This window comes from Typha angustifolia, chromosome 4 (genome assembly GCF_048772165.1).
Source record: "Typha angustifolia cultivar Huaian chromosome 4, ASM4877216v1, whole genome shotgun sequence".
Taxonomy (NCBI): Eukaryota; Viridiplantae; Streptophyta; class Magnoliopsida; order Poales; family Typhaceae; genus Typha; species Typha angustifolia.
The window spans coordinates 8,092,851-8,110,627 of record NC_133242.1 but is presented as its reverse complement, the minus strand read 5'-3'; the positions used below and the strand labels follow the sequence as shown (position 1 = coordinate 8,110,627).

At 37.6% G+C, this 17,777-nt stretch overlaps 1 protein-coding gene across 2 annotated transcripts; it reads left to right on the top strand.

Annotated features, from left to right (window-relative positions):
- The first annotated feature begins 581 nt into the window (after positions 1–581).
- LOC140759628 (uncharacterized) lies at positions 582–17,358 on the top strand. 2 transcript variants are annotated; one of them, XR_012104252.1, is made up of 9 exons: positions 582–812; positions 1,150–1,298; positions 1,423–1,556; positions 2,192–2,393; positions 2,503–3,144; positions 3,615–3,791; positions 3,921–4,108; positions 16,879–17,001; positions 17,092–17,358. XR_012104252.1 is itself a non-coding variant. In XM_073096239.1 (8 exons), exons 1-7 carry the CDS (start codon positions 764–766, stop codon positions 4,092–4,094), a joined length of 1,527 nt encoding a protein of 508 aa, XP_072952340.1. In that variant the 5' UTR covers positions 582–763; the 3' UTR covers positions 4,095–4,108; positions 16,879–17,358. The 2 variants fall into 2 exon arrangements, 1 of the variants encoding a protein (XP_072952340.1); XM_073096239.1 differs by having other exon boundaries at positions 16,879–17,358.
- Positions 17,359–17,777: the final 419 nt, after the last annotated feature.

Here is a 17,777-nt window from a genome sequence, read left to right as displayed (position 1 = left end):
TCTTATTAAACTAGTTAGCAATAACATTTGAAACAATTAAATTCTTACTCACTTCTTAAAACTTCTCTACTTTTGATGTAGTATAATACTACTGAAGCAATTAAATTCTTTTTAGATCTAAGTAGTATAATATGCAATAAAGTTTTTCTTTTTATTAGAACGTTAAGGCGGATTAATATAAAATTCATTTTGAAATATTTTTTAGAAAATATTCTTTTCAGAGAGCGAATAAGAACATATTTAGAAAATATTCTTTTACACATGTCAAGTCCCCCCCAAAAAAAAGAGTAATGATGAAACAATGTTACCACAATATAAGTAGCTATTTATAGAAAAAGTTCTTTCATTTTTAGTAATTACAAGATTGGATTCTTGAAACTGAATAAATTTATTTTTTATATTAAATTCATATTTTTTTATAATAAAATTATATATAATTTATATAAGAGATGTGCATAAATTGAGTTTAAAAAAAAAGAGAGATTTGCATAAATACTTATTTTTACTATTTTAAAACTTAATAATAATGTTTCTCTTTTACCTCAAATGCTCCTATGCGAACATAGGAGAGATGGGCAACTATAACCGCCTGAACAAATATCCTGAGGAAATATGAACAATATATCATACAGCGACATTGAGAATTTGCAAGATTTGCGGAGTTCGCACCCTCGTGCCGTTTCCTCTTCTTCCCGCTCGAGAAACTTCTTATCGTTGCCGGCAAAAACCCTAACCTTCGTAGGAGAAGCTCGAAGGTGGCACCATGGAATCCGAGGAGTTCGGAGCTGAGGGTTTCCCTAACCGATCCGAAGGTTTCTTGCCCAATCTTATTTTCTCTACTTCTTAATTTGCTAGACTACATGCCGACAACCTGATTGCCATCTATGTGTTTAGATCTTGCAAGATTCTTTTCATTTTCTCCTATTTGACCTCGTTTTATCATCTAGCTTCACAAGTTTTGCCTACTTTCGAGGTTATGAATGCTTAACTTCTACTCTTTGTTATGATTGCTTAATTTCTATTATTTGTCATACTGTACGTATTTTAATTTTTGAAAAGATAACTGATTGGTGTAATGTGGTGCGTTATTGCTCTTTTTGAGTGAAACTCTTGGTAAAGGTGGTGTCTTTTGTTATTTTACTTTTTCAGGTGATGGTATTCGTCCTATTCATGGAATGGAATCTGTGATTGCCACAGTAAGTGGTTATCATGGTACAGAGAGGTTTAAACTCATCAAGCTTATAGCTCAAACTGGTGCTAGTTATGTCGGGGCTCTGTCCAAATCCACAACGCATCTGGTATAATTGACTGATATCCTTGAAGTTGGGTTTAGATGAGGTTCTTTTACTGGTATCAACGTTTTGTTGTGAACCCATATACTAGAACGCATCATGAAATATTTCTTTTTTGTGGTCTGGATAGGTGTGTTGGAAATTTGAAGGAAAGAAACATAACTTAGCAAGGAGTATTGGAGCACATGTAATCAGCCACCGCTGGTTTGAGGATTGCCTGAAGAAAGGAAAACGCCTTCCAGAGGGCCCTTATACCATGCAGAGGTAACTTTGTTGGGACTTAAATTGATACATTTTGTTCATTCATTGATATATATATCAAAGTTAATGGCTTGTTCTGAATTTGTGATATTTTTCACAGAGATTGTGACGAATAGGTTCCATTTAGTCTTAGTCTTTAATTCCTGACTGAATGTTACGGAGAACCTAAAGCCAACCTGACACATTTGAGGGAGTAAACTATTTGTTTAGTTATAGAGAAGACCTTAAGCAATTTTCTGAATATAGGTCAGAGAGGATGAATGGTCGTGAATCAACACTTCATTATCTTTCTAACAGATCTCTAATATAATGTTTTACTTAGTATTAAGTTTATTTCTGTTATATACTGCAATGGTGCAACTCTTCTTATAGAATCTTCATGTTTTTTCATATAAAGAATAGTTTGTAAGCCAAGAAGGTTTATTGGTTCATATGTTACCATGTGAACTTGTCGGTGATTAGTATTTAAGGCAAAAATTGGATGGACCATGGCAACTTTGCTAGATAAATACCATGACAAATTTTTTTGTTTGTTTGTGTATGTCCATTTCTTTACATATGTATATACAAACCTATATAATATGTTCTCCACAAAATGTTCTTTACCTTTTCTATCTCTATTCCTTCTTGGTCCACAGCGGGCAAGAAGCAGGACCAATTTTGTGGGAGATGCCTGTTATTTCGGATGCCCATGGCAAGAAAAAATGCACCATTACTATAGAACATAATGTGACATCAGCTTACTCCAATGCTTCTGGCTGTAGTAAAGCTGAGAAGCTTGAGGCACGGAGCTCTGACATTGGATATTCGAGTTGGTCTGATTCCCATATACTAAAAATGGTAAGATTGACTATTCATTATGATTGGAGCATTGTAAAATGATTTTCTCCTTATGATTCATTCCTCTCTCGAGAATCTAATTGTGTTCTCTGGTTATATGATCTCACAGTCATGTGAAAGGCCTGGAAAACCTAGCTACAATTCATCTTTACACTTGCCAAGACAGAAAAGAAGCATGTGTGATGTCCAAAATGATATTAATGGTGAACCGAATAAAAGAGTTCGTCACCTTGTGAAGAAGACAAACAGTAACAAGTGTTGCCAAACGGAAAGTTTTGACCAACTTGAGAGTACACATTTAGAGTCCGTTGATGTATATAGCTTGAGAAATGTGAGTTATGTGACTGACTCGTTGTCTCAAGAAACAGCTTTAAGGAATACTTTTGATCGTCATTCAAGTAGGGTACTAAGACATGAACAAGATGGGGAGAAAGAAGAGCTGCAAAACAACCTTGTATCAGATAATTCAGAGAGCTCATGGATCTTGAGACATAATGCATCTGCAGACGAAATAGCCCCATGGAATGAGCATAATGAACATAGAATCAAGGAAAGTAGTTCTTGTGACCTTGTAATAGATCATGACAGGAAAAGTAAAGTAGGGGATGCCATAAATGAATCAACTAGTGTGCAAAGACAAGCAGAGCTATCTTGTGTAATATGCTGGACAGATTTCTCTTCAACAAGAGGTGTCTTACCCTGTGGCCATCGATTCTGTTATTCATGTATCCAAGGATGGGCAGACTCCTTGGTATGTAAGATATCATCCTACTTTATTGGTAGTATAAAGCATATGCATCATTGATCCAGAAAAGATAATCATTTGTTCGACCTTCTCTCTCTTCTTTTTAACTTTGGCAAGAATATTTCACTTTGATTTAGAACTTAAGTGGCATAAACATGAGCTGCATGACATTGAAACTGTATTCTTCTGTGTAAGCCAGACTGCTCTCTGCAATCATGTCCTACAAACATTGGGAAAAACTTGTCTTGTCTAGTCAATATTTTTAGTCAGCTTTAGAATTATTTAAAGATACTTAGCTAATATCAGGTTTCCTGTAACTGCTAAAACCAGTTATTCTGAAAATTCACTTGATAGAGAACAAGTTTCAATATGTGACATAATCAACTATTCTTCTTAGAGGTTTAATCTTATAACCGTATTGTGTATAATGCCGTGAGTTTGGAACTGTGTTGCCTAATAAGTGATGAACATTTCAGGCCTCTAGAAGTATGGTTTCAACATGCCCTCTTTGCAAAGCCAGTTTCACTAAGATCTGTATGGTGGAGGCTGATTCTATGGATCAGAAGATCTATTCACAGACCATCCCTTGTGGATCTTCGAACATGGATGTCTTCATGCTCATTGATAAAGAAAATGACTATTTCCAGACCTGCGTAATCTCCTGTTTTATACCTATTTGACTCATCTTTCATTTATAATCGCTTAATTTTTGTCAAGAATCTATATTAGGAACTAAAAGTTATGGATCTTATCAATGTTTCATTTTGTGGAAATTGCTGCAGTCTTCAGATTTTGTTTGTTATAAATGTCACAATCGTGAACCCGAGGATCTTCTTGTGAGCTGCCACATCTGCCAGTCGCAGTGGGTACATTCCTACTGTCTAGACCCTCCATTGATTCCATGGACATGCATTCACTGCAGGGATCTTCGGATGCTGTATCAGCGTTTTCGCTAGTTTGGAGATCTCAGGTATTGATTTTAACTACCATGCAATATCTTATTTCTAATTTTGATTGGATAAATTGAATTTCAAAATAGCAGTTCCATGTGCTAAAATATATGTGACAAGCAAATTGGGCAAAATATGGAGTTTGGCATTCATGGTTTTTGCATTCTTACTGATTTATTGCTGTTGATGTGCATACATGTAATTAGTGTTATAGCTCCATAACTCTAGATGCTTGAATACATCCATATTTGTGCTGTGCATGCATATAATATACTCAAAGATATACATATTGAGAAAATGTATGGGAACAGTAAATCTGGGATTCAGATAAATTGCTATAGCTCAATCCTAATTAAATAATTATTTATGATATGTTAGATTTTTGAGAACAAGAACTTAGATTTAGATTAAACATTTAAATTTATATCTTATTCAAACTGATTTAAATTCAAGAAGGGAATACAAATCAAAATTCAATCACGGATAGAGAAGCTTCAATAGGATGTATACCTCATAATCACACCTCATCTTTTTTTTTTTTTGGATAAGAATCATACCTCATCTTTACCCCTGTAACAATGTATATGGAATCATGGTTTGAAGTAAATGGATCTCAATCCAAGGCGTAAATAAGTCTAATTATTGGTTTCAGCCTACAGTCGATACTCGATCTGTTTCAAGTCGGGATTGGCTGTATTGGCCGAAACCAACCAAAATCGGGAGGCAAAAGAGGAGAAAGGGAGGCAGAAGAGTAATATAAAAAAAGAGAAAGAGAGATAAAGAGAGCTCGTCAGAGGGAGTGAGAGAGAAAAAGAGAAAATACCTTATCGGAGAACCATCACTAGAGAAGAATTGTTGTGACAAATTAAGTAACACTCGCAAGTGCACGAATTTATGGAGTAGATCGGCAAACAAGGTATCGATCCCACGAGGACTTGTTTGAAAACTTGAAGTGTTTGAAAATCTTAAAAATAATTTTAACCTAGTTGAAAAATGGGTTTAGGAGATTTATGGAGAAGGAAAACCTTGTTGCAAATTTATTTTAATTAAATGTGAAAAATAAGGTCTTGGAATCCACTTGTAGATAACACATTTCTATTAGATAATATAAATCTCTTCTTTTTCTACAATTCACCAAGAAATCAATCACCAGTGGATCGGAAGATTATCTTTGAATGAACAATTCAATTTTCATAAAAATTACGTTCTTCCTTCATTTTTAGAAAATATGGAGTAAGAATTTTAAATCATTAGATGTATCCTTTTTAAGAAAAATAATTAATATCTAAATTCTAAACAACAAATTTAAAATAGAAGAAAGAAGAACCTATTTAGCAATTAAGAACACATAAAAGATTTAGAATAAAAGAAATATGTTCTCAACAAGCTTCATCCTCAACGTTAAGAAAATTAGAAATTTATTTTAGTAGTTAATAACACAACTTGAATTAAAATAAACATGAGATTTAGCACTAGAGAGTTATAGAATACTTCTTTCAAAAACAAAATCCAAATTCAAAAACAAGAAATTACGCTAAAAGAAGATCAGAATATGAACTTTCCTGACTTACAAAGATTAAAATTTCTTCGAATGTGCTCTATTGTTGCCAATTGAATTGAAACAATTGCAAGTTTGAATGCTAAATTTTAAACTACAACTCCTCAAAAGAAAAATTTAATAGAAAATACACAAGAAAAGATATTTTTCTCTAGCTCTCAACCCCTTTATTTATAGACTTATTGGAGCATGAAAATCTGCTCCAAATCGGCTGGAAATCTGCTGTGATTGTGTTTGAAATTTGCTAAATATGTGTATGAAATCTGATGAAAATTTGCATGAAATATGTTAGAAATCTGCCACATTAGGTGGGTAATTTGCTTGGCTGGAATTGCTGCTCAAATAGGACTTTGAAATTTATTTACTGTTGCAATTATTACTGAAATTTTGCCTAAATTGGAGCTGAAAATCTACTGTATTAGGTGAAGATTCCTTGCTAAAATTCTGTAACTTGATAGAGATTTGAATGCTGAAAATTTATTGCTTGATAAAAAAGAAAGGAATTTTAACTCATTCTGATTTAGGTAAGGAAGATAGTGATTAGTGAATCATGGTTTGATTTAAGCATGGCTTGAAAGATGAGAGGTAGATTCAGTTGGTTAGTAGTGGCTAAGCCTAATTCTAGTTTGAGCCCAAATTTGACCATTTTTAGTGATTAAATGAGATTCAATTGATCAAAGGTCTACATATAACTAAAATACATTAATTAGTTAAAATAAAATATTAACATTTAATAATTTGGGCATAACAAATATTACAATTATAAATTTAACAAGAATCGGATAGGAAGAGACCGAGAGAGAAGAGAGTCGATGATATGGACCAAACTCATCTCGGATCAACCATGGTTGTAGGAAGACAGACTGCGCAATCCATGGAGAATATTTGTCAAATATTGTATCGTCGTTAGAAAGTTACGAAACCAGTTGGGTTCGATTCGTATTTTCTTGACTTATGTTTTTGGTATTTACGTTTTTCGCAGATTCGGATCATTGCTAGGGGTAAAATCTGATGGAATCGCAATGGAAGAGTTGGTGACGATAAGTGACAGTAATGGTAGAGATGTAATGAATGTGGATAATAATAGGGGTTGCCCGAGGCTGTAGGGTGAAGGAAGAGGAGGGAGAAGTGAGTCGATGTCTCAAGAAGGAGGGAGGGTCTGATGAACGAAGGAGGCTAGGGGTAACCGACGTTGATGGTGCACGACTAGGGCTTGAAGGAGGAGGGAGAAGTTTTTAGTCTAGAGAGGAGAAGAAAGATAATTTGATAATTTCATTCATAAACCCTAATGAGGCTGCCGTCCACATTATGTATTGGTGGCTAACCCAGCAAAAACAACCTAAAAATCTCGCATTTAGAGTGATCTCTATCTTTGTAAACGCACTCATACATTCGAATGGCCTCATTCTAATGCCTTTTCTTGACGTTCAAACGCACCTATCAGAAACTTTATTTACTAATGAAAACTAGAAATTACATAAAAAATAGAATCACAAGTCGAATCCTAACAGTCCACCACGCTTCCCCCATCTTGTCCTCAAGGTGTGAAGTGAGGGAAACGTTCTAAGATCTTCGTTTCGAGCTCCCATATAGCCTCGTCAGTCAATCACCCCTAATTACTTGATCAACACCTCCGTCTAGAGTCTAGCTCCATGTCGACGCCTCATTTTAGCCAAGACTCTCACGGGTTCGACTACATCCTGAATCTCCTCCAAGGGCTTGGGTAGCTCGGTTCCCACAACTAGATCTGGTTTGATTCTAGCTTTGAGAATTGACACGCGGAAGACCAGATGTACTCGAGTCTTGGTTGGCAAGTCGAGTTGATAAGCCACTGGTCTGACTCGCTCAGTGCAAAATGGTCCAAAATATTTGTGTGCCAACGTCTGATTTTGTAGCATCGTAACGTCGTTTGCCAGTACGGTTGTGTCTTCACATAGACCAAATCTCCCACTGCAAACTTTTTCTTTTGTGGCCCTTGTCTTACACCTGCTTCATTAGTCTTTGAGCTGCTGCAAAGTGGTCCCTAAGTCGCCTCAGCAAGTTATTTTGGCCCATCAAATCAAGATCCAACTTTGTGCGGTCCGTCGGTGTTAGTCGATCATAAGTTTGCAAACTGGTGGTGCTCTCCTATACACTGCCTCAAGTGGGGTCATTTCTGTGCTAATGTGATATGCGGTGTTATAAGACCATTTCGCTCATGGTAAGTAACTCAGCCAAGTCTTCGTCGATCCCTAACAAAACAGCGAAAGTATTGCTTGATATCTCGGTTGACAACTTCGGTTTGGCCATCTATTGGTGGTAGGCCAAACTGAGGTTCAACCGAGTACTTGCAATTTGAAATAATGCATCCAAAAGTTGCTGGTAAATACATGATCTCGATCTGAAACAATGGACCGTGGCATACCATGGAGTTTGGCGACGTTGTGAACAAAGATTTCAGCAATAGTTTTTGCCGAAAATGGATGCTTCAAGGCTAAAAAGTCTGCTCCTTTGATTAGCCAGTCCACCACCACTAAGATCACTGAATATCCTTTTGTCTCATGCAAGCCCTCTATGAAATCCATAGAAACATTCTCTCAAACTTGCTCGAGAATCGGCTATGGTTGCAGCAAGCTTAATGATTTCAATGTTTTAGCCTTCACTTGTTGGTAGATTTCGCATTCCTTCACAAACTTTGTCACATCTACCTTCATCCCTGGCCAAGTACAGCTATGAGACATCCTCTTATATGTCCTCAAAACACCTTCATGACCCGTTGTTGGAGTACCATGGAAGTGTTCAAGCGAGCCCAAAGTGTTGAGTCTGTCAGTACTTGTATCCGCTCGTGCTCCACCAATAAACCGTTGCATGCATCAAGCTCTCAATACTGTGACAAATCTGCTGCCACCTCTTGCAGCAGTCGACATACCTTTGGGTCAATAGCATTAGCCCTCTTCAGATCCTTCGAGAAGGGAAAAATAAGAGCAGAAAATGTCGCAAACTTCGCGACGGCTAGATGGCACGATAGTGCGTCGGCTGCCCGATTTTTGCTTCCCTTCTTTAGGTGATCTTGTAATCGTATCCGAGCAACTTGGTTACCCACCTCTGTTGTGCTGGGGTGTGTACTAGGGGTGTAAACGAGCCGAGTTCGAGCGAGTTGGGCTTCGCTTGGTTCGGCTCGAAATGGATAATTCTCTAGCTCGGCTCGAGCTTGAGATGAACTGGTTAATAGAGGCTTGGCTTGGCTCATACTAGTATCGGACTGGCTCGGCTCGTCTCAAGTGGCTCGTTTTCAAAATATTGATATTATTTTATTTGGGGAGAATATATTTTAATGTGTAAGAGACAATATGTAAAAGCCATTTCAGTTTTTGTCACTTCCGACATGGGACTAAAGTGAACTTCTTAAAAATTTAATACACTACCTTGGAAAAATTTACAAACTATGAATCAAACCCGAGTCATAGGTGAGAATAAAACTATTCTTACCAATTGTGTTGGGTAATGTTAGATAAATAAGTTAGACTAAATGTAATAATATACATTTCGAGCTAATTCGAGCTGAGCCTAAGCGAGTTGCTTCAAGCTTGGCTCAGCTCGATTAATTTTTCGAGTTAAAATATTCAGCTCAGCCCGGCTTATTTAGAGCTTGAGCCGAGCTCATGAGCCTCGCGAGCCAGCGAGCTTTTTTGACAGCCCTAGTGTGTAATCGTTGTTCAAAGAAATATGGCAAGCTTCGTTGATTAGTTCTAATCACAAAATGCCGATCGATCAAATAAGGTCGCCATTTCGTAATCGTATGCAAGATCGCCATCATTTTCCTTTCATAAGTTGATAATTGTTGAGATATCCCTGTCAAAGCCTTGCTTAGGAAGGCAATGGGCCTTCCCTCCTGCATCAACACAGCCCCAATAAACATTTCTGACGCGTCGCATCTCCACAATGAATTGTTTGTTAAAATCTGGTAGGGTAAGAATGGGAGCTGAAATCATTGCCACCTTCAAGTCTTCAAACGCTGCCGTGGCTTTGTTCGTCCAATTGAATCCATTTTTCCTCAATAGTACTGTAAGTGGTGCAGTGATCCTCCCATAATTGGCCACGAACTTGCAGTAGTAGCTGGTCAAACCAAGAAAACCGTGCAGCCCAGGGAGATTCTTTGGTATTGGCCAAGCCACCATACAAGAGATTTTTCCCAAGTCTGCTGCTAGTCCATTGGCTGAAATTATATGTCCAAGATACTCCACTTGAGGCTCTCCCCACAGGCATTTTGAGTCATTCACCTTTAGCCCATTTTTCTCTAATAAAATTAGCACTTCGCGCAAATGTTGCAAGTGGTCCTGTCGCATTTGACTCTAGACAAGTATGTCATTAAAAAATATCAAAACATATCAATGCAGCAAGCGGCGGAAGACATCATTCATAAAGACTCTGGAATGTTGCTGGGGCATTTGTGAGACCAAACGGTATCACTCCGAACTTGTAGTGACCATCGTTAGTCTGAAATGCTATCTTGTGCACATCCGCCGGGTGTACTCGGATTTGATGGTATCTAGCCCTCAAATTCAGCTTGCTAAAATGTGTCGCTCTCGCCAACTCGTTCAGCAGCTCTTCAATCGCCTGGTATTGGGTACCCGGTCTTTGACGGTTTTGGAGTTGAATGCCCGATAGTCCATGTAAAACCGCCAAGTGCTGTCCTTTTTCCGCATGAGTAGAACTGGTGAAGAGTATCAGCTTCTAATCGGTTGGATGACTCCTTGGTCTAGCATCTCACTCACTCACTTTATTTGGGATAGCTTCTTTCTAAAATATGAGAGTATCGATAAGGACAGATGTTTTGATGTTGCACCGGGGGGGGTATTCCTGAGGTTCCACTCGTCTCTACATCAATAGGGGCCTATTGCAACATGTAGGTAACATTGAATGCCTTCTAGCCGGATAGGAGCTAGAAACTAGCATAGGTAGCTGGTCGAATGCCTTCTAGCCACACCCTTCACCTATTGGTTCTGAACGTGAGCCAAAGCTTTCTGAAGTCAAATGTTACAGGTAAACTTTGCAGCTATTGAGTTCTAAGAACAACGTCCGCACATTGCAAGGCAATAGGGTACAAATCCAATGTGAACTTGTGGCCTTGCACTCGCAATTGGACTCCGCTGCACACACCTTCCGCCTTGAGCTCTGTTCCATCTCGAATGGCCACATCGAATCCCATAATAGGGTCGGTTACCAAGCCTAGCTTCTGAACCAGACACTCATCCAAGAAGTTGTGTGTGCTCCCGGTGTTAATTAGGATGCACACGGTAGCCTTCTTGATGGTTTTGTCTACCTGTGGGGTCTTCGGTTTTGTCTACCTGTGGGGTCTTTGCCTTCATGTCTTCATCTCCTCGACCTCTAGATCCTTTACGCCGCCGGGTATGCTGCGGCTTGCGGTGGACGTGTTGTTGTCCGTCCGTCTCTACTGGTTCAGCCCTTGGGTGGCATCCAAGTGGTGTCGGTTGATGATTCAGCCCTATCACCTTCGGGCCATGATATTTTTGATGCCTCCTGGTCTTTGGACGATGCTTCCCAGGGTTGGGCAGCAACCCGTCACTTCTTGGAGGTATATCGGTAGTGTCTCATTGAGGATTTGGGATTGTTCGTTGGGTAAAGCTCTTTGGGTTTAACTTTTCGAGTCGCTCCAACAAACGGTTTTGCTTCTCGCTCATTCGCCTCAAGTACATGGTATTCTTAGTAGTGCTTGGGATAAGGTTGAGGATGAGATGGTTGAGATTAGGGATCTGGACTGTTGGCGCTCCAATAGATGGTGATGGAGTCACTTCCTCGTGTTGCGCTTCAACCTCGGGTGGAGGTGTGTCCGCTTGAGTTCTTTGAGCAGTTTCTCCCATGTGGTCATTTTGTGGTCAGCATCTGGTCCAAGGAAGACATGCTCTGATACCATTGTTATGATCATGGTACAGGGCATCCGTAAAACGTATTGAATCTAACCATCGGATTTTGGGATATGGTGGTTGTTTGGCTAGATGAAAGATAATTATGGAGGATCATGAATAAATTATTACGAAACTTCTAGCTTGAGCCAACTTTCACCCCCCTCTATCAGTCTAGGACTTGACTTATCATGATTATGTCTCTCTTTCCCCTATTCGACTAGTCGTTCCCTCTCGACTCTGAGAGCCTCCTCCCTCATCTTCTCTAATTCGACTCCGAACCAGCCCACATCATCTCATTCACCTCCACGCCCTAAGGCTTTTCTCCACGCCCATAGCCTTCCACCATCTGTTGACGATCTCTATTTGTTGATCTTTTGGTTTCACCTTTCACGTCCATCCCACAACCATCTCACCTTCAGTCTGTATTTGCACAATAACTCTTGATCTACTAATCCAATAAAAATGATTCGGATTGCTTTGGATCCTTGACTCCTAGGGGATTAACCTATCAAAATATTAGATCTTTTGGACGGTTAGATTGATCATAATTTATCTCGAAATATCTGCCTTCAGATCTATTCCGATTCAACGCAGTATTCGGTAAAACCTTGATATCTAAAAATCCACATATTGCCCCAGAACCCACGACCCCTTTTCGGAAAGCTGACTGACTCAGAGATCTATTTTTCATCCAAATCTGATAAGTATCCAACGGCCGGATCATTAGTAAATCAGGCCGAAAGATACGGTTGTATTAAGATCCAAATCAGATCTCAATCTTCATCTATTTTGAATTCTTTTCTAGATTTCCTTAACTATTCTTCCATATCTTTCCTATCTCTTTCCATCAGATTCCATTTACCATCTATAGCCATTCTATCTCCACTATTCATCTCTAATCCTTCATCTAGCACTCATCCATCATATCCCAAGATCCGACAGTTGGATTTGATATATTTTACGGATGCCCCGTACCATGATCGTAACAGTCGATGAGGGAGAGGGAGAGTTAGTGGGAGAGAGAGAATCGGAGAGAGAGATTGAGAGAAGGGAGTCGGTGAGGGAGAAGGGGAGAGAGAGAGAGAGAGAGAGAGAGAGAGAGATGGGAGTCGGTGAGGGAGAGGGAGAGGTAGTGGGAGAGAGTTAATGGAGAGAAGGAAAGTTAGTGGGAGAGAAAGTTAATGCAGAGAAGGAAAGTGAGTGGGAGAGAGTGGGAGAGAATTTGATAAGAGATGGTAAGGGAGAGAGTAAGAATTTTTTTTTAATTTGTATGAGGAGAGAGTGTGAATGGTAGAAAAAGAGATAAAATTGAGAAAATAGTATTTAATTTTTAATTTTTGAGAATTATATATGAATAATTTATATTTATATCTTATTATTATTTTAAAAAATATTAGAATTTTTCTATGTTAAAAAAATTACTTTAAAATACAAACCGATATGGATGGCTGATACTATCGATATAATTGATATGTATTGGTTTTTTGGACGGACGATTCCGATCTTAATTCCAATACTTGAAACCTCGGATGGAATATTTCTAAATTCCAGTCTATATATTTTTCCACAGGTACATTTTCCTATTTTTTATATTTTGGTAAGGAAATTTACATGCCATTCTATTTTTAATATTTCCTAAGTAGAATAAAGATTGACTTATCTCGTTTTTATTAAAGGATTTTTACAAATCACACCCTACATTTTACCTATTTTATGATTCGCACCCCGTCTTTGGGGATTTTATAACGCGACCCCTCATTTTTCCTATAATATTCATTTAACACCCTAACGTTACTTTAGCTAACTGACATTAACCATGTTATATGGTTTATGTGACTCTAGTTCAAAAATTACTAAAATACCCTTAAGGAATCATCTTTAAACCCTAAAATCCCAAAATGGGGTTGAGTTGTCTTTAAACCCTAAAACCCCAAAATGGCATTCATCCAAAAATGATTACAGAAACTAACCCCAAAATCCCAAATTAGGAGGAGTGATGTAGGCTTGGAGAAGCTCTTGTCGTTTGGGCAACTTCGGAAGGCAACCTCCTTCGACCTTCGACTGCTTGATGTTTTGGTGATGTAGGCTTTGGGAAGCTCTAATTCCAAGCTGCAACCTTCTGACTATAAGCTCCTTCAACTCCAATGGCTTGGTGTTTGGGGAGCTACTGCTTGGGGTTTGGAAGCTTTGAGGTCAGCTTGGTATTTAGGGATGTTCTTCATAGTTTGGGGAGCTATGAGATAATAAATTATAAAGGTTTAAGTTATGAATAAAATTAGAGATGAGTACAAGGGTAATTTAGGAATATTATAAATTATATAATAGATTATAACAGAATATTCTCTTTCTGGTATCGTTCTGTTTGATAATAGTTAGGTTAAGTTAACTCAGGGTGTTAAATGAATATTACTATAAAAAGGAAGGGTCGCGTTATAAAATCCCCAAAGACGGGGTGCGAATCACAAAATAGGTAAAATGTAGGGTGTGATTTATAAAAATCCCTTTTATTAATTATAATTGAACATCCCCATTAACTGCCACGCTATTCCACCCGCTTATTTGGACAATGTTGGACACATCTAACCATTGGATTTTATTCCCACTGCCAGTTCATAAATAGGGATTAGAATGACGCAACAATACATATCTTCTAACGGACTTGGCCTATTATGGAAAAGAATGTAACCATCGTACCATTCTCTTCTTGTCCCTCCTTTTCCAACCATTCTTTCCTTATTGATCAAAGTGAAACATGTTAGATAGGGATAGGGGTTCATATTCTCCTCTGTTTCTATGTTTTATAGTATCTTGCTCCCATAAGCATAAGAATATTTAGTCAGATAAATAGCCTGAAAGAATGGTTAGAATCAGTATTGGCCTCCTAGGCACCCTAAACCTTATTCTCCTTCTCTCCATCCCTGTTACCGGCATCAGGAAATGGTTTAGGTTCCATGCTGCCTCTGAATGCAAGAAGTTCCTCCAATGGCCAGTCATAATATTAGGTGTCTCTCTTGGTTGCATCTCTTTTGGATTTCTTCGGTTCGTGCTATTGCGTGTCGTTCTTGTGGATGGATGTTTTGTTTCACTGCAATGACGTTTGTCATCACAAATAAGGACATTGGTGAGGTGATATCGGAAAGGGATATAAGGACTATAGTTTTGGTGCTTACTCAATTGGCTGCAGAAGAGAGTAGGGGATTTGAAGACATGGAAGGAGATCAATAGTTGCATGAACGATGCTAAGGTGTGTGGGGGTTTCGATGGAGATGTGGGCCTTAAGGCTAATGAGTTTTACAAGCTAAATCTTTCACCCATTTAGGTATTCTTAAACTTATTCATATCATAACAAGCATAACATTTGGTGGGTACTTCTATCCTTTACTTTTTTGCTTTATTCTTTCATCGGTTTTAATATTTTTTTTGTAGATTATCTTTGAACAATGGCTCTGTGACTATCTACTATAGATATGTGTGTTGTACACATAAATGATATATTGCATAAAGTAGGATCCGGAAGGAAATTAAAGGACTAGATTATGGTAGTGATTTGCTGCTTTATTTTTACTCTTACAACTTGAAGGATGGCTATTGAGTTTATTGTGTTACAATCTTGTGTCTTTTTATATCTTTTGACAAACAGTTTGCAATCAGATGTGGGCTTATGTGGTTATGCAAAGGTGCTATAAAAGAATTAGTGTTAATCCTTTTAAATTGTCTAATTATGGTAGAATTTCTCCCTTTTGGAGGGGGGATCTTCAAAATGGGGCAATTTTTAAGGTGGAATGCAATGGGAGGCTCACAATTGTCAAATGATTAAATTTTGGAAAGACATATAGGTGGGGGAATGTTCTCTGGCTGTTAGGTTTCCCCAGCTGTTCCATATTGTGTGGGATGAGGATGTGATCGTTAATGATGTGTGGACTGACAAAGATGTTGGAATTTGAAATACAGGAGAATGCTCTCTGAAAATCTGTTGAGGAGCAACAGTTAATCAATTTAATGACAGATCATTGCAGTCAGGATGGGGGAGGTGCTGATAAAGTAAAGTGGAGGTTTGAGAAAAATGGGATATTTACTGTGAAGTTCTTGTATAAATTCTTGAACAATGGGGGCATGATCTCAAAAGGCTTGTCCAAACTTTGGCAAATAAAGATTCTTTTAAAAGTTAGAGCCTTTATCTGGTTAGTTTGTAACAATAGAGTGCTGACCGGAGATATTTGGATAAAAAAAGGTTGGACTAGATGTTCTAATTGTGCTTTTTGCTCTCATGATGAGTCAATGGATCATCTGTTTTTGAGATGTAGATAGAGGGAAATGTTACTGAGGTGAATGAAAAGAGCTATGAGAATTAATACTCACATTAAACATGTGAACGATTGGTTGGAAAGGAACAAAGAATCTTTAATAGCTGTGCTAAATCCAATGAAGCATTACTCATAAGGTGACAATTTTATTCCTATGCTGGGTGGGGATCCAAGAAAAGGAAGCAGTGAAGAGGGCATGTCAATTGACATAGGGATTATTGGTGGAAAATGCGGTGGACCTGGAGGAAGAGTGAAGATGCTGCTAGCTGTGGTTTTATTTATTCTTACTGATGTTGTGATCTCTATGATGTAATGGTGGTTTGCAGTGCTAGGAGTCTAGGAGTCTATGGATGTTAAATGTATGGTGGTGGTTTTAGTTTTTGCAGTTGGTGGTTGCTTAGCTAGGTTATTCTTTCTTAGTACTTGAATGTTTGGATTTTGCGAGGTTTTGTAGGGACCTTTTGTGTTCTGGTCTGTATATTGCGACATGGCTTTGGTTGTTTAGTACTTATGGTTAATCTTGGTGGAAGGTTGCCACTAATTAAGTTTTAATGAAATAGGTGGTGCGGCCTATTGGTACTTGGGCCTTTTCATATCAATTAGAATATTGCATTATCATGATATAATTCTCTCTTTTTTTTTTCTTGAGAAACAAGCATTATGAATATTTTTTTTTTCCTAGATGCAATATTAAAGAAAGCTTTCAGCATGACTATAATATCTAATTATACCTTAAATTAACCATATAATAGGAGTGTTGATAGTTATTTGCCATTGCAACACTAATGCATGTCGTTTGTTTGACACAAGAGATCATATTTCTCTCTATTAATTGAAATACACAATCTCCATCTATTTAATTCAGATCCACATCTAGGTTTGTTTCAGTTGAACTTTGTGTTAATCTATAGTGGAAGTTTAAATTATACTCTCGACATTTTTTTGATATTTCTATGATTGAATGAAGTCAATTTTATGCAACCACACATACTAATCCTTAGTTCAAACATTTCAAATTGCAGTCTCGTTGTTGCAAACCTCTAACACTGTGGCTTTGTATACAAAAACGCTACGAATTGGGTTGCTTCAAAATCTGGGAATCACTTCAAGTGGTATGGATTGCAAGACATGGAACAACAATCAAGGTAAATTGTTTTGATTGCAACTCATGTAAGGCTGGCATTCTTGCAACGAGAGGTATACATATTCAACGTTTCACTTACGGTGTTCCTCAGCAAATGGAAAGAGGTATCCACATTCAACTCACTTACGGTGTTCCTCAGCAAATGGAAAGAGGTATCCATGTTCAATGTCGCACTTATCGTGTTCCTCACCATCGTCTACACAGGATAGGGTGTTGTGCTACAAGTATTATGATTGAGGCAGATATGTCAAGAATTGTCTAAGCTGTGCACTTGAATTAGTTTCTTTGTTCTTTAATTTCTTCTATTGCATATGAAGATGCATATCTTGACTTCATCTTTGAAATTTGTCTTTGTGCTCACTATGTGGTACTTTAAATCATGGATAAATTATATATTGTCCCCCTACCGTTTTTTCTAGAATCAAACTATTCCTACACTTTGCCGCTTGTGCTTTAGATTAATATAAAATTTGTTAATGTTTTCATCCAAATTTAATCAAGAACGTACGATAAAATGAATATTAAAATGTTAGAATTGCTATTCTCTTTTCATTAGACTTATAGTATCTTATTCTTCACATTTAATTTTTTTATTATCTTAAATATATGGGGAGAAGATTCATATTTATTCAAATAATGAGATTATTAATGGCAATTTATACTTTCATTGTTAAGTTTGGATGAAAACTTTAACTGTTTTATTAGTCTAAATCACAGGGGCAAAATGATACAAATGAAAGTTCAAGAGTAGTTTGATTTTAGGCATAACTATAGAGG